The sequence below is a fragment of the Melozone crissalis genome, unplaced genomic scaffold, assembly GCF_028551555.1.
Source record: "Melozone crissalis strain CALT ecotype California unplaced genomic scaffold, PUWL_Pcris_2 ptg000006l_1, whole genome shotgun sequence".
Taxonomy (NCBI): Eukaryota; Metazoa; Chordata; class Aves; order Passeriformes; family Passerellidae; genus Melozone; species Melozone crissalis.
Genome location: NW_026535784.1, coordinates 13751104 through 13777763, shown reverse-complemented (window position 1 = coordinate 13777763; position 26660 = coordinate 13751104). Strand labels below are relative to the sequence as shown.

Here is a 26660-nt window from a genome sequence, read left to right as displayed (position 1 = left end):
ACTCATTTAAGGACAGCATCTTTACTGCATAGAGAGCTTTAGGTTTGTTTGTCGACTCTGCTGTGAAAACACCACGATGAGTGCTTAGTAAACAAGGGAGAAAGGTAGATTTTTAAAAAACACCTAGAAGGCTTATTAGATGGTGCCAGACTGAGATTACTTTATCCCTTTTAAAAGTACACAGTGGTGTTTTGGGTGTAGTTCAGCTATTTTGTGTGTATATGCTCATGTGCACACATATGCAAGGAATTATAACCCTTCAAAATTATTGCAAATTACCTTTAGCATCAAAGAACTACTACTTCACTATATAAACTTAAAAAGCTATAGAAATCATAAAAAAAAAGTCTTCTGCTGATTGTCACAAAGGGATTAGACAATGTTGAGAACTGGTGAAGTTCTCAAGTCTCCACAACACCGTAAGAATTTAAGACTGGACAAAAAAGTATGAACCATTAAGACAAGTGAAGACAGTAAATGCTCTTTTCTGTATAATGTTACTAGGAAGTACATATTGAACAGTTTAAGCTGCAGATATCTGGTATTTCCGTTTTCATTTTCAATTCAGTTTTACTCTGTACCAAAGAACTTCCACTTTCACTATAACAGAGGGCTCTGCTACAAACACAGACTGCTGGAGGTCCAGCTGCAGGCCAGGCGAAAAAGAAAGCTCCTCACATTGCAAAGAAACTAAACCAGAATAACCAAGGCCCCTAAACAGAATATATACAATTAAAATGCATTCTGAATTGAAGTTAGAACATACAAACTTAGTCAAAGCTATTTCCTTCCTATGGAAAAAAATAAGATTTACTATGGAAAAAGCTAAGACTGGTTGCTGACCAAACACACATTATTTTTCTCTTCCTGCTATCTACTTGTGCTGTGCTTTGCCAGCTAAAACTCCTACTGTCTCTCATGATTCTGTGTAATGAAAATAAAAGTGAAAATGTTTTGTTTTGTCTTCCCCGTCTATCAGCACAGATAGAGAACTAAGGAAATGGTAGTACAAAAAATATTCCTTTCAGAGGTTCAGGAGAGGTGGTTGGTGTTTCTAGAGAAGAAGAGAGCAACAGAACAGAAAATATTATTTTTGTAATGTTTTACTGCTTGAATTCCCCAACGACTAAGGATATTATAACCTAAAAAAACAACAAATCAAAGTAACAGGACAACAATCCCGTGCCTTCCTTCCTCACAATACCACAATAACAATTATGTGCTCGTTTAGTGAAAAATTCAGGAATTTCATATGCCAAAAGACAAATCCACATTCAGTCTTCAGCCCAAGGCACGCAGGGATGCAGGTACTGTCCCCAAGAGTGACGTTTTGTCATCCCACAGAGAAATGGCTGATTCTCACTCTGTGACTGGGGACAAAAATCTCATTAAAACAAATCACTTCAAACCCCAAAACTACAACCACATCTGATCAAAAGCAGTGCAAACTCCTCTGTATGTACTTTTGTTTCAAATAACAAATGTGGCAACTTAAGTCTCATTCTATGTCATCATTCTATGGGATTCTGCCTGTAAAAATACAGTATCCTCCCAACCCTAACTGCCTAAGTGGTTTTAAATTTTTAAGATTATAATGCACACATTATAGTGAATCTGTTTATCCCCAAAGGGCCTGAGAGGCCCTATGTTTATTCAAGTATCTCCCACATTCTAGGATGCAGGGGAATATATTCAGATAGTATGACAAGTGACTGAATATATTAAGAATAAAACTAAAGCTTCTTCACTTGTTATATTCTGTTCACTACCTAATGGAAGAATGCTGTGCAATTACATACTTGCAAACCACTGCCTACAGAGAGAATGTTTCAGGCAGAAGAGTAAAGAGTAAACCAGAACTTCACAAGATTAAGGAAAAATGTGGAATTATTGCTACAAAATGGAGAAGGATGAAGAAACCAAGAAAGAAGCAGTGAACTGGCAAAGTTTTATGTTCCATCTTCAGTAAAAGAAGAGGACACTACAACAGAGCATTCAAAAGACTGCAGCTCCCAAAAGGCCATTGCATCCATATCTGCACAATTAAATCTGCAACAACCTCATAAAATATACAGTGAGGTAAAGACTGCTGAGGGGGAAGAGGACATGAAATGTCTACATCAGAACAGAAAAACAAACAAACTCTATTCTGAACTGGCTTGTTAAGTTTTTTAATTTGTAATTCTTTTATACCAAACTAGAGATTTAACTAAAATCTTATAAATTCAATTTTGAGAGCAATTACATTAAATGTATTTCATCAAGTTACCTTTCGCTTTCTTTTATTACTAACCACTTACTTAATTTCTTCTATCACTAAAAGGGGGTCAAATCTGACAGTGTGAAAAATTATGTTTGCAGAAGACAGTATATTCTTATCTTCCTGCCACAACCCAGATTATTTTTTTTTTCCTTCAACATGCTTAGATGGTAAAGCTATAAAATAATGTAAAAAAATGCTGAAGAAAATCACTGCAGATCTGAAAACTCTTCTGTGCTGGCTGAGGCTGTTTGAACCACATATTAAGTTTTATCACAATGGGTTTGTTTCCTCCATTTCTTCCCACAAACTCATCTAAAGCAGATAGTGAACAGCAGGCTGAGTGTCACCATGCAGGACGCTTCTCTCCAGGAGGGAAAGTAAACAAAAGAGAATAAAATTCATTGAAGTTTAGACAGGGATGTATGGTTTTTTTCAGAATGTAGGTTGTGGATTTTAAAACAAGACAGAAGTTCAAATTTGTCTTTCAAATCAAGCAGTAAACTCCTGGTTCCATTTCAATTCTTTTTTTTTTTCTGGCTTTGGTTCCCTCATTAGCAAGTCTCTAGCAGATGAGAAAATTCCATTTAAAAGCAAATCTGTCTACTGAAATCAGTCTTCCTTTACCCAAACACTATATAAGCAAGTATTTCAGACATAAACTTTAAATGATATTTTAGTAACTAGGACACAACTCTTCCTTCAGAGTAAAGAGCTGAAGAGAAACAGACTCAATCACTCACAGATTCAGTAAAACGTGAGATCTGGAGCACTTCCCAATCCTCAGTTTTTCTTAAAAATATGGAGATTAGTTTCTTTCAGCTGTTTTACTGAATTTCTGCATTTTCATTTAGATTACCTCCTAAACTTTAAGTTACTGGCTTATTAATGAAAGGTTTTATGTTTCAGAGATTTAAATTAGATAATGTTTGATCACAATGAATATGCCCATCTTTTATACTGTGTATTAGAAAAAGATTTCTGCCTATATCCTGTGTATCTGACCTTCACCCACCCTCAAAGGTTTAAACTTTTGATGTGGTATCTGGGTATAAAAGACAGTGTGAATACAAGATGCTACAGAAATCTGTAAAAACATAACTGCAGAGCCATGAGGAACTCTGGCATGAGAAATGATTATTTCTGAACAATTTCCATATGAACTTCACACAGGATAACAGAGTGAAAGCTAAATCATCTCAGCATACCTACAGATTTTCAGAATGCCATATCCATATGTAGCTTGTTATCTGCATGTTCAAGATGCAAGAATGTTATCTACATTCTTCAAGATCAGAATCTGTAACAGATCCTTATCTTTAGCACTCTTCTATACCCTTACAGAGTTTGCCCAGGACACTTTCTGAACAGGTATCCTCCTCCTGGCAGCTCACAGACATCCAGGACAGAATGGGTACACATTCTGAATCCTAATATTGCCAGAAAACTGAAAAACCCAGGTCTGGACAGCACTGCCTAAAGGCCACTGGATTTACAGGACACTTTTCTGGAGAAGGCAGAGACTTATCTCTGCCTTTCTTTTTTTAATAACAAGAACACTTCTGAAGGCAGCTGACTAAGCTTAAACACAACAAATAATTATTGGGCATAAAAGGGCTCTGTTAGTTGACTAATATTTTGACATAGTCCACGTACTACTTTGCTTTAGAGATCAGATCTTTAAAATAAATTCCCATACCTAAAAGCAGGCACAAGAACTTTCACAAGTTCTCCTGTTACATTCACCTAGTAGGGCCTTCTCTTCTACAGATGAAATGCCAAATCAGTGGTTAAAAGCCCGAGACAGGTGGGGGAAGACAACCAAGAAAATCCTGAACACTACCTTAACTTGGCAATGCTGAAGCTTATTTCTGAAACATCCCTTATTTCCAGCAATAAAAACCTACAGAAAGCCTGGGAAACCTCAACCCCATATGAATATTAAAATAGGGCAATGTGTGCAGTCCAAAATCATGACGAACATAACCAAAGTGCTGTCAATTCTAGCAGAACTAAGATCCCAAATTGTTTCACTTCATCACAAGCATCCACAACATACACTCAAGTTGACATTTATTTAACAAAACAGCAAAAAATAAACAAAATCAAGCTTTTTTAGCATTAGTTGCTGCTATGAGGTCACAAATTCCCTTCTCACACAAGCACAGCAGGGCTTGTTTAACAAAGATATACACAAGACTCAGTTTCCCCTATTCCAGTGAGCTTTCAAAATAGTAATTTTTAAAAACAGTTCTTCTGAGAAGGGAATTAATTTCTGATTATTGACAATATACAGTTTTAGCTACTACTATTTTATGATGCATGGGAACACAACTCCTGTGAATACCTATAACTTTAGATATTCACAAAAAGCAAAAATATAAGCTAGCCCAGTTGGATCTCTTTATTTATAATAGAAAGATGATGAAAGATGGTAATAGACAAACATAAAATTGGTGTCTGTGGACAAAGACCTCTTTTGGAGAACCTGAAGTTCATCTGCCCTACATAAAATCCACTCTAAAACAAGGAAACTTGTAAAGGAGGTTGAACCCACTGCTCCAAGACAGATCAAAATATTTTGCTTTTGCTACTTTGCCTAAGGGTTACTACAAAATATCTTTCTTTCTTGACAGAAGGGGGCTATAAGGGCCAGAAATTACATCTGGTACAGATCACTAATGTTTCCCAAATATCTGCCTGTAAATCCATCCAAGTAACACAACCCTAAACTGCAGATCTAACTCCTTGCTACATGTGAGACTTACACATGCATTATTTTGGTTAAGCAGAACACTGAGCAGAGCAAGAGAAAGGCTAAAAAACCCCAAACAAACAGTGAAACAAGCAGCAAATTCCTTGCCAAACCAACCTATAGTGGTCAATACAGGAGGAGGAAAAGGAAAAGCTGACATTTTAAATCATTTAAATCATGACATTACCTGTGCAACAACTGACAATAAATCTGGTCAGCTTATAAAACCAGAAACTGCCATTAATCTCTCAACACCAACTGCTGCTGACATGTAAAGGGATGTTAGTTCTTCCAAAGATGGCTTACTCACCACTTTACTTCATCTGTCATGTCCACCATAATGCCCAAAAGACCAAAATAAAAAAGCACTGGAATGCACAAACCAATGATAAATATGAAAAAAATGCAAGAGATGCCAACATTCTTTGAATTGACTTAGCTACATCTGGTCAGCTCTTTTCTACAGAAACCTGGCTCAGGGTTCAGAAGCAGTCAGGAATCAATAATATGCTGAGTATTATTCATAATGAAAAATAATGAAATTGAGAACAATATAGAAAATCATTAACATGCCACTGTATGCATTCACAAGACATTTATATTTTGAATGTCCTCTATTGTTCTGGTTCCTTATTCTAAAATAAACAAGACAGCAGAACCCAAAGGGCGGCACAGTGCAGAAACAGGGTAACACAAAGTAGCATTCTGGAATTGCTTCTAAAATATGTGGAACAACACACCAGTACTGGACAAGCTGAAATTCAAAATAAAGCAGGTTTTTGAGAAATCTACACAATGACCAGTAAGAGAAGTCCATGATCCGTATTTCTGTTATTATGGCAGAATCTAGCAAAACAAGTAGGCAGCAAATTGAAAAGGTGAAAGAGCTGCTTTATTGCCATGTTACTTCAGGTACTGGATGCAAGAAGCTCACACTGGCTCAAAAAGAAGCTGAGGCCTCCTTCCATGGATTCAGCCATCTAGAGCCATTAAATACAAAGTCACCAGCTCCAGAAACCTCTGAGTCACAATCTGCTGGAGGCTGAGTAGATTCAAAAGGAGCATCACTCTGTGATTTGCAATATCTGTATTCCCCATTATGCCTCCTCCACTGAACCCTACCCCGAGCTGAGGTGCTGAATTAAATGGCTCCTTGATCCACCTTGGTAGTGCTATTCTTAGACAGTATTTTTGCCAACACTTCAAGATATTACTTCACATACTCCATTTGGATTCTCCCACCAATGTGTTTATGAAGAGAGAGGACAAAAAATGTATTTAGGGAACACTTCTTGGGACAACAGTTTTACGTAAAAAATGCACTTAAATCAGCCACTTTTACATACAAGAACAGGAAGTCTGGTATGGAAAGCTTGAACAAATACTCAGGTTTTCTGCAATTAATTTTGTAGCCACTCTGAGAATACTCACAGCTTCTAATCTCCCCTCAAACCAGTACAATGCTGTATGCTTTTTAGTGCTTCTTAAAGAACAAGTGGTTCTTTAAGATACTTTCCCAATGAGGCATTAAGAAAAAAATAATTTAAGTACTGAAGTAACAATTACTGGTGCACATCATGAGCTGCTTAGCACTAACAAGTTCTCAAGGCTTAGCTAAATTTAATCTTTTACTAAGGGCTAATGCCAAACAGTACTTCAGAAACTCTTCCAAAAAGGGTAAGTCATTTCTATTGTTTCTGAAGAGATTTCTAGGGTTAGTCCTTCTCCTTTGGGATCCTGGTGACATCAGCCAGACAGCCTGTGTCATCGCTTGCCTGAAGACAGGATCTGATACCTCAAGACAGTCTATTAAAAAGGAAAACATAACTGGGTTAATTTTATCCTACAACTACAGATCCTGACTCCTGTGACAGCTTAGCTGCACATTTTGTCACAGGTACAGTAACTGTACTTTACCAGGAATTCCTAACAACTGATGATAAGAAACAATCAAGTCCTTCTCCTGAAAACACATATTTTACTTGCTTTTATTTTTGAAATTAAGACAAAATGAGCAATCTTGGGGTCTGTCTGTACCATCTGCAATGGGATAATAAAACATTCAATGAACTCAGTTCTCCAATATTATAAAATGAACTTGTTGCTTTGTGCTGGCCTCTACCTGATTAGATGCAAACATCAGAGAAATATCATCACCTTCAGTGGTCCCCAGCTTCCTGTATTTAGTTACCACAGACACTATTAGAAGACCATAGTCAGACTGTTTCAGTTCTACCCCCATTGGGTTTTTAAATCTTTGCCAGTATGTAGATACTGGATATAAGGGAGCTAGCCAGAAAGTTTTTCTCTGTGAAGGTGAAATAGCTACATAAACATATGACAAGGACTAGTGGAATTTCTCCAGCAATTTGCAATTGCCCCCCATGTAGCTACTGCAAGGTCATTATCAGCCATATCCTGCAGAGAGAGAGTAAAAACCTGCCAAGTTTCTGGTATAATACTAGAAGAGAACTACATGAAAAGTGGCTAGAAAGCTATGTGGAAGGTAAAGTTTTTGGATCATGTACATGTATTACACAGCTGGAAACCTTAAACTAGCAAGTAGAGCAGATGTGGACTTCCAGGTTTGTTCTGGACACAGTGCTGCTGCTTTTGTGAGCTACTGCACCCGTGCTGGGAAGCCAGGCCAGGAAGCCCAGCCAAAAGGGCAAACTGCCACTTGTAAGCCCATCCCAGCTTCTGCAGAATGAGCTCAGATGTGCCAGGATCACAGACTGGGCTGCTCCCACGGTCAGAGAGCACAGACCTACCCAGGGACCCCCAGCATGGGAGCTGCACATGTATGTACTCTCTGTTTCCTGTACAGAAACCCTGCATTGCTCTAGGGATCATTCTGGGATTACTTCATATTAATATATGAAATAAACCTCTGCTGTTTTCCTCCAAACAGGATTGCTTCACTTCTAACACGAGCAACGAGTAAGAAAATCTAGTGAAAACAGTGACTTGAAAGCAGTCAGGACAAATCCCAGTTCCAGGATGGCACATGAGCAGCTCCAGGAGCCCACGATTCTGGCACTGATTCAAACCTCTAACATGTGATACCCAGCACCCATACCCAGAATGTCCAGGGGTGCACTGCCTTGGCTTTAGAGTTGTGAAACCAAGCCTTATCATGAGAGGCCTGGATTTTAAACTCCTCAGGTGGAGAGAAGAAGGGTGAAAAGAGGGAGAGGAGGAGGAAAGAGGCACAGGTTGTCCCACTTCATCTCCTTTACCCTGGAAAAATGAAAGCAGTACAGCTGTTTCTCAGAGGCCTGGAAAAGCTGGTGGTTATCAACAGAAATCTAACATGAGAGCTGGGCAGATCACATTTACTCCCAGCTGAAAACTAACTCACAGACAATGTTTTAAATAGCTTTCATTTCTGTTAACAAAAGATGCATAAACAACAAGAACCCAACAGCAGAGCGCTGGAACATTTGTTACATGATATGCCTCTCACCTCAGTGCAATAGTAATCTGCTGTGTCCATCAGACAGAGATCTAATTACCCTACACAAAAGGCAGCATTTGAAACATGGTGATTTTTGTTAAATCAAAAGAGTAAGAGGCTGGACAACAAGAAATTGAGAGAGAAACCAGATGAAAAATAAAACCAGGCAAACAGGTTCTGCATTAACTTGTAACCTACAATAAACAGGTACCTGAGTGCAAAATGAATCAGCTTTTACTCTAAGGATATTTACCTAATTTCCACTTTGCAGCCACAATCAGCCACATAAAACCACAGTATTATGCACTAACATTAAGGCTTTGGATGCTGGCCATGGAGTTTCAGGCTAGAGCCTGAAACCAAAGAACACTGATATTAAGACATTACAGTTATCATCACAGAAAACTCATGTATGTCACAAGCCTGACAAGTACACACAGACAAACATTTGAAAAATCTCCTTCACATGTTCCTTCATATTTATTTTTCCTTATTTTAAACCTGCACAGGAGTTGCAAACCCTCCCTGTGAAAGAAAAGCCCCAGGTTTTTTACAATCAAGGAGTTATAAAATAACATCTTGCAACCTTTAAATGCTTCTCCTTTTGACCTTTGTGCTTTAAAGTGCACTATGCTAGGAAAAAAAGAAGCCAGAAGTGTGACCCTGTGTTTCAAACTCTCTGAAAAGAGCAGGGTTGCAATATTACAAGGGCGGAGATGGAGCAGGGGGTTGCCTCGACTGGGTGGTTTGGTAGCTCAGGGGTTTGGCACAGGAGCAAATAACCAAATAACCCTATCACTCTGCAGCCACTGAGCCCCAGCCCCTCTGGGAAACAGTGCGGATGTGGTTTTCTCCTGATCATTTCTGCCCAAAAGACAACTTAAAGATGCCAGACAAATCTTTCTTTTCATTTTAAATGAACTGTGCACCAGGAAAAATGAAATGCCATACTCAATGGACAACCAGTGTAAAGGGCTTCAGAACCAACTGCATTTGTTGACATATTCAATATCACCTCCTCCTTCTGAAAAAAACCAAAATAACAAACCCACACAAATATGCTTCAGTTGTCGATGCTATTAAACATGCCACCTTTTAGTCCAATTTACCCTTATTAACAATGAGCTGGACAAATAATTACTCAAAATATCAACTCTGCCCATACCTTTTACCCCTGACTAATGATTCAGGAAAGTCTGAACCAGTTAGTGTTAAAACATTCTCCTTAACTAAATTAAAGACAACAAACTCTTGAACAACATTCCTGAAAACATGAGTATTGATAATTTTAGCATAAATCACACATTCAAACCATAAACAAACGATAAATATTTCTGATACCTAGAGACACATTTACCCAGTTCTGTGAACTCATTTATTATTTAGTTTTATTGAAAAGAACTGCAAATAAAATCAGCAATACAGCAACTCTGTTTCTTCTCTGTATGTGTGACCTTGGAAGAAAGTAACAATCAACAGGGCTGTGTTAATGGCAGGACTGGATGGTCTTAGAGACATTTTTCAGCCCACGAGTCCATGATTAACTGCAGCTGACAGAAAACCATAACATAGGTTCTGTGTTTAAGGTGTCCAAAACCAGGACCTTTCAACAATGCAAACCATTCATTAACATTCACCATTGTTATACAGCACCATTCTGAATTATTCACTGAGAAACTCAATATACATAGAAGTATCCCTGCTATGTAGGCTTTTTCCTCTGAGATAAAATTATTGCCAACCACATTCCTTTAAATGGAGTCTTGCAATAAAAGCTAAATAAAGGGGGAAAAGGGTTCCCAGGAGAATTCTTATTTACAACTTGGTAAGGCAAATTAAAAAAGTTTAAACATTTCTGCCAATGTTTAAAAGAAGTAAAAAACCAAAGAGCTTGACCACAAAATTAATGACACCAAATACAAGACCAAGATATTTTCAATTAAAATAAGTCACTGGGTTATAGCAAGCAAAACCAGCTCTTTTCAGATCACAAATAGGCAAGGGGACTACGTTCCAATTGCCAAAATCTGATGGCAAAGAGGCCTGCTGATCAGCCAGCTGATTGCTGAGTACGTTTTTCTTTTAATTCAGAACCAGAAATAGAGAAAAAGGAAGGTTTCTTTACTTAAACATCTGCTTATTAAGAAACCATAATACCTCATTCTCCAGGAGTTAAAGATCACCTCTACCTCAGTTTCCTTGCTCAGGTGCACATTGTGACTAAGTCTTGGCTACAAGTCTAGAGGAAATTTCTGTTTCATGCATCACATACTTCCACATGCCCTGATTTGCTCTGGAGACTTACTTTACTGATATGGAAACTGAATTTATGGGGCATTCCTATCCTGGGGAAGAAACAGGTACCAGAACTAGAGTGCATCTGTTCTTTTTTTGAGACAAAGAGAGGCATAGAAAATTACTCCCCCCATTTGTGAGGCATCTACTAAATCCCTGAAGATGAGCATACAAACACTGAAACTCCTGTATGATTAATAAACCTCACAAAACACAGAAAACATTAAAAAAAAAGTACTACCTTCTTTTCAGTGGTGCTTGAAGTCTTTGACACTAAAGCTGTTTCAACAAGACCCTGCTCAAGTAAGGAGTCATATTTTATGCTTCTTTTTCTGCTTCTCCTCTCCTTATTTGCTGGCTTTTGTTCATTTTCCTCTGACTGAGACACATCTGCACCATTGTCTCCGCAAATGGAGGACTCAAAAAGAGGCTTCCCATTCATGTAGGTTTTAGTGATTTTCAGCTTTATTTCTGGAGAGCCATTCTTGATAGGAGTAGTGTTGGGGGGTGTTCCAACTCCCTTTATTTCCTGAGGTTCAAAGCGCAGCTTGGCATCCTGGGCCCCGGACTCGCCATTAAACACCCGGGAGGTCAGATCTTTCAATTTATCAGCTGGAATAAATGGAAGAGTCTCATGGCCATTATATTTTTGCATGACACCTTCCTGTAGAGTGGCAGAAAGTTGTGCTTTGCCCAAGTAGACGGAACATTCACGATTCACTTCACAATTCTGAGGTTTCCCGTTGGTATTTCCAAGGATTTCTGGTACCTGCTTCATTTTGATGCAGTTAATTTTTTGAGTTAACAGTTGAGAACTTCTTTTGATGCTAAAGTCCATTCAGCCCAGATGTTTCCAGTCTTACACTGCTATATTAAGACAAAAAGGCAAAAAAAAATTTTAACAATAAATGTCAAAAGCTATTAAGTACTCAGATAGACATCAGCACTACTATAAAACTCAATGTACTTCATTAGACTTTTACTATAAAAAGCTTTGTTTACAATCTTCCAAGGCAAAATGCCTCAGTATCTGTTAATATGCATTACAAAAAAATTCCAAGAAAAACACATCTATGAATCATTAATTTTATTAAATTGAAAGTGGAAAGCAAAATCACAGCTTTCATTTTAACAATTTGTAAACCATCTACAGCATGAGTGTTGCTTACAATAGCTACACAAAGGTACTGCACTAGATAAAACAAGAGGTTAGACCTAAGTTAATACCATTATTAAAAACATAAACCAGATGAGTTTATCTCCAAGAGGCTGTGCCAGCACAGAAAGCCCCCAGGCTGTGTTCCTGTAGCATCTACACTATGGACAGCAGCATCACAGCTTCCCTTCCTCCCTCTCCAAACTTCAACCATCCATCAAAACACACCCCCTGCAGAAACACCACAGCTCAGACAGTCTCCAGACATTTCTCAAAGCATTCTGGCTGTAAGAATGAATAAAGAGTGAGTCTTTTGGGCCAGGAACACCAGCCCCCTGGGAAACAGCTAACCCATCAGGCTAGTGACCATACTGGACAAAATTTAAATGATCAAAACAACTCCTGGAATTTCAGATTTTTCATGGCAGCAATATCATCTAACACCCACTTTTCATACAGAAATTTGCAAACATACAACAAGCTAAAACTGCAATATTTTCTGCCCTAAACAGGTTCTACAAGGGTTCCAAAAGCTAACCCTGCCTATTTCACATTACACCACTGTAGCAAACAAATCAGTCTGGCAGAATGACTCCTTTGTGCTCCTAAAGATGATGGTTTCAATTTTTAAAATTCACCTGCATAGATTCTTCATATAACTGGGTCCAGTATATACACAATATAGAAAAATACACCATCAGAAATATTATGAAAGCTCAGCACAATAATCATCATATCCATGCTCAAGGTAACCAATTTCATGTATGATTAAGTCCAAGGACTGTCACATCGAATCAAAATTTCATCAGATCTTGTCTCACGTGCTCCCAAAAAAGTGCAGCAAAAACCATGATGAATAACTATTGAATTGTCAGTTGCTATGGTAGAAATCACTTCTGAATCTCACCTTGTTTATTAATGCACACAGTTATAATGCTTACAACTGGCATATTCCTCCAACTTGCATTTTTGATAGCTCCTACATCAGGAGTAGCAATGTAAACATGTTCATAACTGAGCACTGCTGCATCCTGCCAAAGCTTCTTAAGGATGTCAAGCTTGAATTCAAAGCAGCTGATGAACATGAAACCTTTTCATTTACAAAGATGCAGAAAAAAATTAAAAATCATTAACTCCATCTCTCCTTAGCAAGTGGCCCCATCTCCCTAACACGCTGCTTTAAAATATCTACAAGATAAAAAGGTGTCTTTCCACACAAGCTATATAGACTCATTTGAGAGATGAAAACCCTTCTCCCTCCAGGCACAAACAGCAGCCTGAAAATCTGGCATTAAACAAGGCAAGGACAGCAAGTGTACCTGAACTCCAAGTGAATCTGCAAGAGAAAAAATTCTCATTTTTCTTTAGCCAGATGAAATCAGAATTATCAATAAAATCTCTGATAAAATGACTAGAAAGCAGCCAACTATATTAACTCTTCTTAAGAGGAATCAGAGATAAAAGGAAACTCAAAACTCAATCAGAACAGAATAAATGACTAAACCTAAAGGGAACTCATGTCCTTTCACGGTATATTCTCTGAAAACATGGACATGAGACAAACTCTCAGCCCAATTAATAACACGGCAGTGTTTCATGTGTGATTCAGCAGATTTAACTGAAATCACATTTCTCTTAATAAACAACTAGTGACAAATTCTATAAATCTCTGGGCAAAAGGCGAACCTGCTGGGAAGCATATCACACAGTTACAGAGAGCAAAAGTCCTTAGAAAACCCACCAAAACCAAGAACAAAACAACCAAACCAGCGGTCTGTTGCTAAATCTGTACTTCCTTCGCAGGGATCCCTAAGGGAGCAAAGCAGAGATGGGATTTGGGCGTCCGAGTTCCCAATTCCCTGCGGCCGCTGCGCCCTCCAGTGGGCGCCGGGCTCGGCGCGGCTCCTCCCGGCCCAGGAGCAGATTCAGGATGGATCCATAAACTGATCAGGGCATGGATGGATTTCTGCATCGCGCCAGCTGTATCTTCGAATCCACACTGTGCTGCTGAATTATAAATCTTACTCTCATCACATACGTCGTGAAGCTATACAAAGTCATGAAGCTTGAGGCACGCCTCCAAAAAAGCAGTGAATAATCCAGTGAGACTGTTACTGGTGCACTCCATCTCAGGACATTGATGAATTAGCATGGGTATCTTAAGAATGTCAAAACATTAAAATTGCCATAGTCACAGAAGAACTTAGGCTGGAAGGGATTTCCTCAGATCATCTATTCCCACCCCATGCTTAAACCTGATCAAACTTCTCAAGGCCTTGTCTGAACAACGACCCGCAGATAATCAACTCAAAAACTATGGCTTAAAAAAAAATCAAGTTATTGTCTTTCTAGCTAATAAACCTAAACGTATACACTCCATATCACATAAACTAAACAAACCAACCAACAAAAAAACCAAACCAAAAATACCAATAAGTAAAAGACCCTGAACTTATATAGCAGTTACCTTGATTTGCTAGATCCATCTGAAGATACACAGATTTCAAGAACTTCAGTGAGTGAATGTTCATTTAATGACTCTCACTAATACAGGTCACTAAAAACAGCTGAAAGCACTGAAAAAGGCTTCTCAAATCACTGAAGCCAAGAGACAACAAATCCAGGAGTAATACTGGTAAAAGGAGGAAGTTAATGTACCCACAACAATTGTAAATGGGAAAATGAAGACAAAGGCAGTAATTTGAAACTGTACGATATCAGAACCAGGAGATACAGATTATAAAACATGGGAAATAGACCATGTGTGTACAAAGATTTAATGGAACAAATGAGTAAAGGCTTAAAGTAAGAGGCAGAATAATGGGCTAAGATAACAGATGTGAGTACCTAACAGAAAATATAGTTCCATGGGGATATGAGACATCTAGACAGCAATTTGCAGGTTAGTCACCATCTCTAGGATAACCAGTGGGATGGAAATTAGTGATACACATCTCAGTCCTCCTTGCAAAAAATAAGCTACATTGTGGGGTCTGGGTAAAAGAAAGAAAATCTACACATGGGAATAACAAAGAGTTTCAGGGAAGAAGATCAAAATTGAAGCCAGGTACATTTTGCTATACAAAACTTCACAGCGACACTATAAGAAGAAGAAAAAGGACCAGGCCCTTTGTGAGAGGAGGGGACAGAGCAGGAAAGAAGGGGCAAGGAGAAAATAACCACAAACCAAGCAGTGCTGCTGTGAGTCTGGAATTAATGCAAGGAGATCTAGAAGACAAGACATGAAGGAATGAAATAAGATAGATCACAGACAAGATCTGGTTGATTCAAGTTGTAAGAGTAAGGTCCTGAAGCAGCTGAGCATGCAATTAGATTTAGAGCTAAAATCATGTGCACTCATGCTGGACCACGGTATCACACAGGAGCAAAAGCAATCCCTTATCTTTTTCTAGACGACTCTGTATCCATTGAAAAAGCAAGTGGGGGGAGGGCAGGGAAAGGAAGGGGACAAAAGCATCACACGCTAGTAGCAGCTAATGAGCTTAAGCCAGTATCGTCCCATACTGAATGTCTGGTGACCCAACAAGTACCATTTTCACTAACAAAGGGGAAAAAACATTATAACCAGGAGTCTGCTGAATAAACATGTTATTTTGACTTGTGAACCAATAGCTTTCAGTATGGAAAAGAAGATTTCTTATCAGATGAAGGTCTCTAGAATTTTTAATCAGACAATGACAACTGGACAATCCTTGCAGTGGCTTTGTACACATGTTCATACTAAAAAAAACAGGTTCTATATAAGCCAAACTATCTTGCAGACATTTTAAATCATGCATTAATTACTTGAAAGTTCATCATCTGACAGGAGTCATGAGTCAAATGCAGTTAGTGTGCATGTCAGATTCCTCCTTCACTGGCCAAGCCACTATCATTTATGGGATATTTATTAGCCATTTCTTCCACATCTGCTGTAATTTCAGAGATGCTTTTCCAGTGTGTCAGAAAGAATGGAGTACTCCATTCCTTTCAATTCTGCCAAAGGGAGGGACCTGAGTAAGTAACCATCAACAAGCATCTCTATTAAATATCACTTCTGTTTCATCTGAGGGTTTTCTTACTCTGGTGAATTACTTGGGGCAGGCATAGGGAGGTGGGGGAAAGAAGGGAGGATGACAAACTTCAATACAAATTCACAGTAAGAGAACTTTATCCATTAAAGCTATTTTTATTACCTACAAATCAGGCTTTCAGCTGGTATTAAAAAGCTAATAGTTGGCTGCTGCTTTTTTGTGTTAAGATTGCTTTCTGGTAAGTGTTCTCCATTGTCTTATCAATTTTAAGACAAAAGGTTATTCCTATTTTCAGATCAGAATGACACACAATCTCAAAATACTTAACGAGATTAAGAAGGTTACAACACTTTTTCTGCTAATACATTTGAAAACTTGAGTATGCTTACTCATATTATCTTGTATAAAACCCCTAAAATATCAAATAGGAGTAGATGAGTATTTACTCTTGTGTAGTACACTCTAATTGTTCTTCACTGCATTAAAACAATGAAAAATTAACACAGGATCTAAATATAATTTTATTTTAGAAGAAAACACAACTAAAAATTGCATTGCAAGATTGGCCAAAAGTTGTCACAAACCAGTTCTAGCCAGAAAATTCAAAAACGGTATCTCTCATGAAGAAATCCTTTACTGTAGTAGCTGAGATAGAATTGAAAATAAATATACCAAACCTTTCTAAAAATTTATGAATCTTAGGAAAATTTTTTAAAAAGCATCCCTCCAAAGGAGACAACTATTAATGTAAAAGCACATGAAGTAAAGACTTCATTAATATTGCAGAAGATATAACAAGATAAAGGACATTTTGAAAATTCTGTGGAAAAAGTTAGTGTACTTACAGTTGCACTTACTACCCAATATTACCTACAACCAAATATTTTTCTTGGGAAAAAAAAAGTATCTATCTTTTAAAATCTGTTTTAAATTTGTTTTGGATTTGCTTTTTTTTCCCCTAATGGATAAAATTTCTGAATTTTAATGACATAGCCTATTTTCATGAACCAAAACAAGTATTTACTGCCTTATTATTAAGACAATTAGTGATACCAACTTGGGCATTTAACAACTGTAGAATGAAAAGCAATTCTTCCCTTTAAATCCACTTGCTACTGCAGAAAGAAGCTTACAAAATGGATGGACTTGCTTTCTTGTCCTTCCTTGGGAAAAGCTTTTGCAACCAACCCTTTCATGTGGACAAGGCTAGAAGTGTCTGTAAGAGGATTCCTCTCCATTAGTTCCTTTTCTTAAAAATCACAGAAATATTTTTTCCACTGCTGCAGAAATTTTATGTTGTCAGTTCCACTCAACACTGCTGGAGGTGAGTGAAGCATTTGAAGTATCAAATGAGATAGATTTGAGTAAAATCAAATTCTGCATAGATGTTGTAATTTTGTCTGAAGAGAGACTACACATACCACTGTGGTGGGACCACAGATCAAACAGAAAGGAATGGCTTCTCCTCTGCACATAAGCAGGGCGGACACCGGAGCCTAAAATGGTAGAAACTAGTGAATATACCACCAGTATTTAATAAATACAAAAAGGCAGCCCCCAAACCTGAGACCTTCCTGTGTCCTGGAGAGCTCCAAAGGGAATGGTCCCTCTCTAGCAAAACAGGACTTAACAATTCAGTACTTGCTCAGTTTATGTCTTTGCTCACCAATGAAATGATGTCTCTCCCTGTCTTTCAAGAGGCTCAGAGATGTGCACCTGGCATCTGCATAGCTTGGGAACAAAGAACCAAACACAATCACACACAATATCAAATAGCACAGCACTTCAGTGCAGAGCTCCTTATTTATACTGCTTTTTCACCTGGTCTAACACTACTTTAATTTCCTATACCTTTTTTAATCCCGCTGGCTTTTTTTGTCAGCATCCCACCCCTACTCCTTGCACCACGCTCAGGATCTGGATCCTCTGGCTTACGTAATATTCACTGCAGCAGATAAACACACTATAATCTGTTTCCTCTTCACTGTGGCCACTGATTCTGCTCTTATTCCCATATGTAGTTGTGACAGCACAGCAATTGCCTAAAGCTTCTCCAACAGAGTCATGAAAATTTCTGGTTGTTTGAATTATGAGGGAATTCAAGGAAGGGAAGATCAAACCTGGGATGACACCACAAAATGTTATAGACAATGAATCAAACTGCAGTGTTAACAAGATGCTATCTGCTACACCTCTACAGAAATCAGTGTTTCCCAGATCTGACCAGACAGCAGCTAACTAATCCAGAGGCCACAATAATTTTGCCTAGACCCTGACAAGTCTGCTATCTTTGTCTACCACAGCATTAAAACTGTTCATCCAAGTGGGTGCATTTAAATGCCAGAAGCACATTTGGTGCCTTGGAATCATTCTAGGAAGTGGCCGTGACACTGGAGACGTGTGAGGCTTTGCCAACACTACGAAGGCCCAGCTGTATGTACACAGAGAGGGCAAAATAATCCTGGAGCAGCATTTGGCCACATCTTCTGCTGTTTACAGAAGCAGCAATACACTGCACTCATAGTGTACCTCTCTGATGTGGACAGGTAATGTGTACAAATAGCCGATTTCTTTCACCCAGTAAATTCAGCTTCACATCTCATGGCATTAGGTAAAGATCTGGAGGGTAAAGGTCTCAGGGTAAAGGTAATTAATCCTAACTCCACAGCACTACAGAATTTAACTCACAGACATGCACCATTCACTAAAAACTGCACATGTCCACATCTGAATGGAACTGACTATAATGTGATCCTGGCCATACTGTGCTAATTCTGATCTCCTTCACACAGACCATAACCATTTACATGCAACTACATTAATAATTCTATCAATGTATTTCCTTGAGGCAAAACACACACACAGAGGGAACTGGCAGATGTATGCCAGGAACACTCAAGCAAGGCCTGAGACTTCAGACATTAGACACTCTTCAAACAAACCCAAATACTTGCTATGAAGTGGCCTTTCTGGTTTGGACATTACTTGAAGCATTTCCCTGTGCTGGAGATTTACCATGCTCCTGCCAAAATGCATTACCATCATTCTCAGAGCTCTTAATTCCTTTTTTAATTTCTTTTGCTGCATCTACATCAAAAATCTCTCAGAAAGTGATTAGTGTAACTGTTAGAGGTAAAAGGTCTGGAATTTGAGTTTCTGTAGATAGAGTACCTTATCCATTCCACTTGAAGACAGAAAGATAAAACACTTCCCTGTCTAACAAACCAATTCCTTCCTGTCCACTTTCCAAAACTTCTGAGTAGAGAGGTTTGCAGTGGGTATCTCCTGCAATTTTTTGCTTTCCTTTCAGCACAGTACTAGCTTTGTGCATTACTTCACTGTCTTATCAAATTTAGTTCTTTGGACAAATTGTGTTGTACATACTTCTCATGGGAAAATCTAGCTCTGACTGTAGAAATAAGTAGTGTTAAGCAATTGTAGCTGCTCTCCTTATTTGCAGAGTTTCTGAAGGCTCAGCTATCACTACCATTTTGAGCCAGGCTTTCACCTGATGAATAGATATTGCACATCTACTTTCAGCTACACATTTTATGACTGGAACTTGTTTTTTGCACTGCTCTGAATTTCAGTCACATTCCACATTTAATCCCAGCATTTGTTTCTAGTTTGTTCAGGAGTACTACTAGAAACCAGCTTCTGAGTCTGCATTTTGCACTCACAGAAAAATCACAACATTAATTTCATTCTGAAGAATTTGATTGAAAGCTGTTGGCAAGCACTCCATATAGGGAAATGATCCATATTCACCTCTTTCACCCTACACTGTGCTACAAGGTTCATACTTTGGCTTAAATCCCTCTGGCTTTATTATCAGACTAGAATCTAGGCATTCTTTACTACAGAGATAACTCCCCAGTTTAGATGTTTCACAGTGCCAGTGCAGTCAGGATCTTTGCTCCAATGGAATCCCACCAAGGCTGGCAAGTCCCACAATTAATTTATCTCATAGGTGATCTTGGGAACCTCAGCTCCAGAGACTAACCCATGCCACAGCATGAACATTTACACTTCTGCTTATTAGAATGAATAAATATGTGGAATGATTCCCAAACACCATGACAGAAGGCTGCATTACTAAATATTCTAATGTTTCCTTTATTCTTTAATCAGTAGCTTTTCAAAATATTTCAAATTCCATTTAAATCACATTTCTAACGAGACCTTCCCTAACCTCAGGCTTTTCTCTTAAAGATATTTTTGTCACAGAATATCTCATCTTCTGCTCCTTTTGTATCTCTTGTTTACTATGGCAGAACTCAGAGAACTCAGGGAACAGAACTCACTCCTGTTATGTTCTTTGACTCTGGCGAAGAAAACATGGAATTCTGATTTAGCCCTCAAGGCCAAATACGCCTGAAGATGATTTGTATACCCTGAGTTTGGCTCAGCTGGTTGGAGTGTGGTGTGAATAACCCCAACATCGTGGGTTCAGTCCCTGTACAGGCCACTCACTTCAGCATTGGACCCAATGGTCCTTGGGGGTCCCTTCCAACTCAGAATACTCTAGGATTCTGTATAAAACACATTTTTAATGTGTATTTTAGCATGGATGTGAGATACTAATACTTTAGTATTTTGTGTAAGGCACAAGACAAAGAGATGTCACAAAGACAGTTAAATGGTGATCTCTGTCAGCCAACAGAACAAGACATCCTTGTGCTTCTCCAAAGAGACACAGAAAACCAACAGTATCCTTCACAGCAGAGGAAAAATGGTAAAGCTTCTATGAAAATCAAGTTCAATAGCACATCATGCTGCAGTTTTCCAGTCATTTGCCACCTATGTATCCTCACCCCAAATAGCTCCAATTTGTGCTGGGGAGTTGAATACCAAAGTTCAAAAGAAGATCAAATTGCTATCTTGCACCAAGATGAAAACAGGATAAGCTAAAAGGATGGGAACAAACTAGAAACAGAGCCATCACCTGTTGAGCAATCCTTGCAATTTAAAACATGCTTTAAGTCTCTTATATATTTTACTAGTTTCACAATAAGTCATATATGAGATCCTGCATCAGTGGTGCCCCAGGGCAAAGTCATTTTGCCCAACACATGAAAACTGTGAAGTACATTAGGTTAGTACGTCAATCTTCCATGCTCACTAAGTGCAATCTGACTGCTGCGAAACATTCAAATACATTTTCAAACACCTACTTTTCACACAGCACACCATGGTACCATAATAACAACTTCCATGCAATGGTATTATTCCTTAACATTAGCAAGGATAGTACAAATCCTACTTTTGGTTCAAGCATGATTCATAGGTATTTGTTCATTGCACACAACATGCAGTTTAAAAAATTCAGTTTATGTTAATTGTGTTATATTAATCTACTGTATGCTTTGGACAGAGGTTGCTTATTGAATGTACCACAGAGTCAACAGATTATCTGGTGCTTAAGTTTAGAGTTGCTCATCAGGAAGGTTAATGCACAGTCCATCATGCACTACTTATCATCACCAGGTATAAATATATATTAGTATATATTCCTGTTCACCATGAACTTTGAGTATTTTTTTAGCTTGCTATTCAACCAAAAGGGCACCAGAGAGGAATATGGCCTACATTCTACTTCTACAGATTCCAAAAACTTCTCTTCCTGCTGATGCTAGAAAATATAAATTAACTATTAGAGATATTGACAAACTTGATAAAAGCATTAAAAAGATACCTGATGTATCATTTTAGTAATTTATGTCAGTAACAAGAAAAAGGCAAATACATTTATACAGCTACCTCCAATGACCGCAGGTCATACAGAAGCTAATTTGAAGGTGCAATGAAGGCAGAAAATTTAGGTAGTTTCTCTCTTTTCCTTAAAAAATGTTTTCAGAATCAAAACCTTCCAAGTGACCATTAACTGTATAAAACAGCTGACTGACCCATTCAAACAACTATGTGAATTTACAACCAGCAGGGTGACTGCTGGCACATCAACAAGGCTGTCCTTACCAGCCCCCTTTCTCCCAAGTTCTCTACAATTATGCACCAAAGGAAATTTGGACTCAGATATCAAGCTCTGATGAGAAATTATTTTCTCTCTCCACTTTACTACCTGAGCACTTATCCTGGTGCCATGCTCCATCTCCACTTCTCATTTACCACCAAGATTCTAGGACATCCTTGGTGAAGACATTTCTCAAAGCTGCAGCCTAACTGGAAAGTGATGTTCCCTAGAAAAATGGGACTTACTGATCCACTTGAGATGAGGCTCTGAGCAACCTGCCCTCGTGAAAGGTGTCTCTGCCCATGGCAGAGGGGTGGAACTAGATGATCTATGAGATTCTTTCCCATCCAAACCATTCTCTGGTTCTAAGATCTCCATTCTTCATCCCAAGGCCGGATTTGACAATTACACCAGATCTATCACATCTACTCAATCAGAGGGCCATTTCAATTCTCTTTGCAGGAAAGTAATGAAAAAGCTCAAATAGTATAGCTACAAACACAGGACTAAAACATGTAGTCATGAAAGAGCCCAAATAGTATAGCTACAAACACAGTACTAGAACATGTAGTCATCATCCATGGCATGATTATTAGTCCCACCCAAGCAGTTCTCACTCATGCTGGATTGCTGACTGTTAGGGAATCTGTTGTTTTCAGCAATATCACTTAATGGGTGCTTCTCACTGTGCAGCACACTGCTCTTGATGAGAGGTTTAATTTTTTTTCCCAGAAAAGGCCTGGCCCTTCACCTACCTCTATACAGGACATACGTGCTGTTTTCATGCATTAAACCATCTTCTATGCTCAAAACCTAAGAAATGCTGTGTGGTTATATAAGCAGGAATGACCAGCAGTGACCAAATCACTGCAAGAATTCTGTTTGTATCTTCCACTCATCACACACCAGATCCCTGACACAGGAATCTGAGCAGAGCAGGTGAACATTGATGCACATGGAGCCCCAGTGCAGTCAACAGGCTTTGATGGACCACAAGGAAACACTCACATTTATCAGGCTGCAGAAACAAGACCTCGCTGGGGAAATGTACTGACACTGGTGGAACAAAAAGCAGGCTCAGTGCAACAGTGAGAGGTGAAAGGGCCACAAACAACAGGACACTGAAAAACAGTTTCCTCTTGCCATTCCTTTGCTACTTTATTAGTGCAGTGTTTTGGACACAAACTCACATATATGTGTACACTCCCCACTCAAATACTAGAAAGCCACTCATCAACAGTCATTTTCTGCTTCCAGTCGAAATCCAAGCTGGGTTGGTTTTGCTGTAATATCCAGTCTATGGCACACATGCAATAATTTCACCTGCAAAATTACCACTGGCTTCAGAAAAGGCACGTAGCCCTACAGACAGAATTTTTTTTATTCTTACCAGCCATTTGTTGGATTCATATTGAAGTAAAAAGAAATATATTTTATTTTTATTTTCCATCTTCTAAAGTACTTTAAATCTAGACCCTTTAAGTATAATGACCTAGTTTCTTCTGACATTTTAAAATAATATTTGATAAAGTAGTAGGTTTTACTGTACTTTTAATACCTGGATTTTTCCAAGCATGTGTGAGGGTGGATAGTCCTATAACCTTCACACTGTCTCCAGTAATATTTAGAGCATTTATATTCACATACTGAAAAGACCTGTCAGATTTTCTGATGGTTGCATACTAGACAAAAATCCCTGTATGATTTAATATGTGGGATATAGATAGTTACTGAAGCAACCAAAAATTGCATATACTTTAAGTACTGAACCCTGAGTAGCCCTGCAAAACAGTGATTTAATTCCATTATTTCATCCAACAGTCAAATAATCCACAGTCAAAATTCAGCACACTCTGAAACTGAGGAGTTTATTAACGTTGATATGCTGCATTTCCCAAGCGAAATTCCCACAGCAAACAAGCAAATAATAGCTTCAGCAATAAGTTTGCAGATATTCTACTAACATACGAACATTTCAGTGAAGAACCAATTTATTCTTGCAGCTAAAGCCACACTTTCCATGCGTAAGGAATGTTAGTGTCCTTACATATGTAGATATATATGTCCGTTTAATTCACTAGCAAGGGCTCTTAGCATAATCTATTACAAACTTCACTTCTACCCCAGTGTTTACCTTCCTTGGATATATGCAAAGGCTAAAAGCCAAACATATCTTCCTTCTTCTTTTTATTTTTTTTAAAGCAGACCTATTTAGATTACTCAGTGTGTGGTGGACTAGCTCCTAAATTTAACAATCATTATAAACCAATTTTAATATAAATGCCAATAAGAAAATATTCATGCACACGAAATACATGGGCAATGACTGATACCAGCCTCTTGCTTGCCTTATGCCTGCTAGCAAGAAGCCCATTTTCTCTGAAATGTGTTTAAATATGGTGTTTACCGTCTCTGTACTTCTAGTAGTGTTTACTCCTCCTTTCAGCCGACATATTTAAAAAAAAAAAAAACCAAAACCAAAAAAGCAAGTATAAATACGTTCAAGAAGTATGGCAAATTCCCTTCTCCACCCCCAGAGCGGTAAAGCCACAGCAGATGAGCTGTAACTATGGCCTTGGGAATACAAGTTCCCCTGGCTCTTTTACCACACAAATATCAATTCAAGTTACAAGAGCCCTGTCCTCTTATACTTAATGAATATCGAGCCAACGAGCCCGCACGCCTTCGCAGGAATGTTTCCTTTCCATTTTCCTAACAAGGCTCTCCTCCCATACCGGTCCAGGATGGACTGCAGAAGGGTGTAAGTAGAAGGATCATCACATCAGTGTTTAGTGGAGGAATAAATCAAACATGGCTTCCCCCTCCATACATTTCCAGAGTTACATTCACTCCTGCTGCCGTTCAATCTCAGTCCTACCCGGCGGGAAGGGGCAGGAGCAGCCTCCACCTCCCCACACCCTCACCGCCACAGGGGGGACATTCGCAGCCTCGCTACCCCTCAAGGGGGCGGTTTAAAGCCTGGGGAGGGTTTTCCCCCCCTTCCCATCGGTCGTGTCCTCCCGCTCCGGTTTTCTTTCTGATTTGCACTGATTGATCCCCCGTTCCCCGGGGAGGGAGGTGGGACGGGTGGGCACCTCTCCTTTATGCTGCCCCCGACCTCCCGCAGCGCCGAGGAGGAGGAGGAGGAGGCGGTCGGGGGGAAAGGATGAAGCTGCAACAGCCGGGACTCCGGCTCGGCATCGCTGCTTTCCGCTCCTCCGCCACCCAAGAGTCAGGCCCAGCCGGCGGCACAAATCCTGCGGCAGCCTCCGGGGGGGGACGAGGGGCAGGCGGGGGGACCCGCGGCCCCGCAGCGAGGGCCAGGTAGCGGGGGGAGGAGGGGGGAGCGAACAAAAAAGCCTCCTGCGGGGAACGGGGAAACGGGAGCTGCGGGCTGCCCGGGCAGATGGAGACGGTGAGGACGGTAAGTTTGAAGGGAGCGGAGCCTCGGGAAGGGGAGTCCCCAGGAGAACCGCCGGGGCGGGAGGGGGGTGCGGATGCCCCGCCACGGAACCCCCTGTCCCCCAGGCCGCCTCCGCTGCATTTCTGCCGGGTAGGGTTCGCGGTCCCGGCCCGGGAGAGGGGCTCCCGGTGCCCGCGGCGAGGCGCGCGGCCGGGCGGCAGCATCCCCGCGGGCGGGCGAGCCTCGCCGCCGCCGCTCCCGCCGCTCCCGCCTCCCGGCCAGGGCCTGCGGGAACGTGCCCCGGGTGCCTCCTCCCTTCCCGCGGGGGAGAGCCAGCCGCGCTGCCGGCCTACCGACCTGTGCCCTAGCGCATCCTTCTCCCCGGGGAGCCTGGCGAGGCGGCGGCGGTATCTCGGTGCCGGGGAGCGGCGGGAGCCGAGGCGACACAGCGGCGGCGGCGGCTCCGGCGGGTCCTGAGCGGCGGCCCCGCCCCCTCCTCCGGCCAGAACCAGCGCGAAAAATCGGCGCTGCTGATTGGCTGCCGCCGCCGCGCGGCCCCCGGAGCGGCCGTTTCAAATCCCCCCGCGCGGAGCCGCCCGCACGCGCGGCCGCCGGGAGCGGCGCCCGCCGGGAGCGGGGCCGGGAGCGGGGCCGGGAGCGGGGCCGGGAGCGGGGCCGTCCCGCAGAAAGGGGAGGCCGGACCGGCTGCCAGGGGAGGGAAGAGGCCGCGGGGCGAGGTGGGGCCAGGCCCGCTCGGGGGAGCTTGGCTCGCCGCCCTCAGGTGGGCGAGAGCGCGTCCAGAGCCCGCCCGCAGCGGTGGGAAACGCTTTTTTAAAAACATCTTTTTGTTATTATTATTTATTCTCCCTGGGGTGTAGGGATGAGGCTGTAAGCCGCCCCAGGTGCGCAAGAACGCGTTAAACTCACCACCAACCCACCCCCCCCCCCCCCCCCTTCCCAAAGTGCAGGTGAAAAAGGTTTAGTTTTAAATATCTTTATATTGTTATTATTTCTCTCCTCCTGGCCAGCTGAAAAGTGCACTCCTAGCCGCTGGCCTCAGCCACCGTACACGTGCGCTTTCTGAAAATCCTGATTTAAGCCAAATGTTTTGACTTTCCGTACAACTGCACACAATTTGGAGGCTGTCGAATGGTTGTAAGAGCCGAAGTGTGCCTGGCTGCGAATTATCCGGGCTGTCTCTTCTGGAAGTATGGCCTGGGTTACTTTTTTTTTTTTTTAAGCTTGCATCAAAATAAGTACATGTGCTTGTAATTTGCCAATTGAAAACACAGCTTTTTTTTTTTCTTGCTTTTTTTTTAAAGTCAAATC

General features: G+C 40.4%; 1 protein-coding gene across 4 annotated transcripts in view; it reads right to left on the bottom strand.

Annotated features, from left to right (window-relative positions):
* Nucleotides 1-25801, bottom strand: part of NSD2 (nuclear receptor binding SET domain protein 2) — a 74526-nt gene extending 48725 nt beyond the window's left edge. For 3 of the 4 annotated variants that reach the window (XM_054295696.1, XM_054295693.1, XM_054295695.1), the window contains exons 1-2: nt 25689-25801; nt 11009-11634 (exon numbers count right to left, since the gene is read on the bottom strand). In XM_054295696.1, the coding sequence (XP_054151671.1) occupies nt 11009-11605 (597 nt within the window). In that variant the 5' untranslated portion in view covers nt 11606-11634; nt 25689-25801. Of the gene's footprint in view, nt 1-11008; nt 11635-12830; nt 12852-25688 lie in introns of those variants that run through there. The other variant, XM_054295694.1, reaches the window with a different exon arrangement.
* Between the last annotated feature and the right edge of the window lie 859 nt (nt 25802-26660).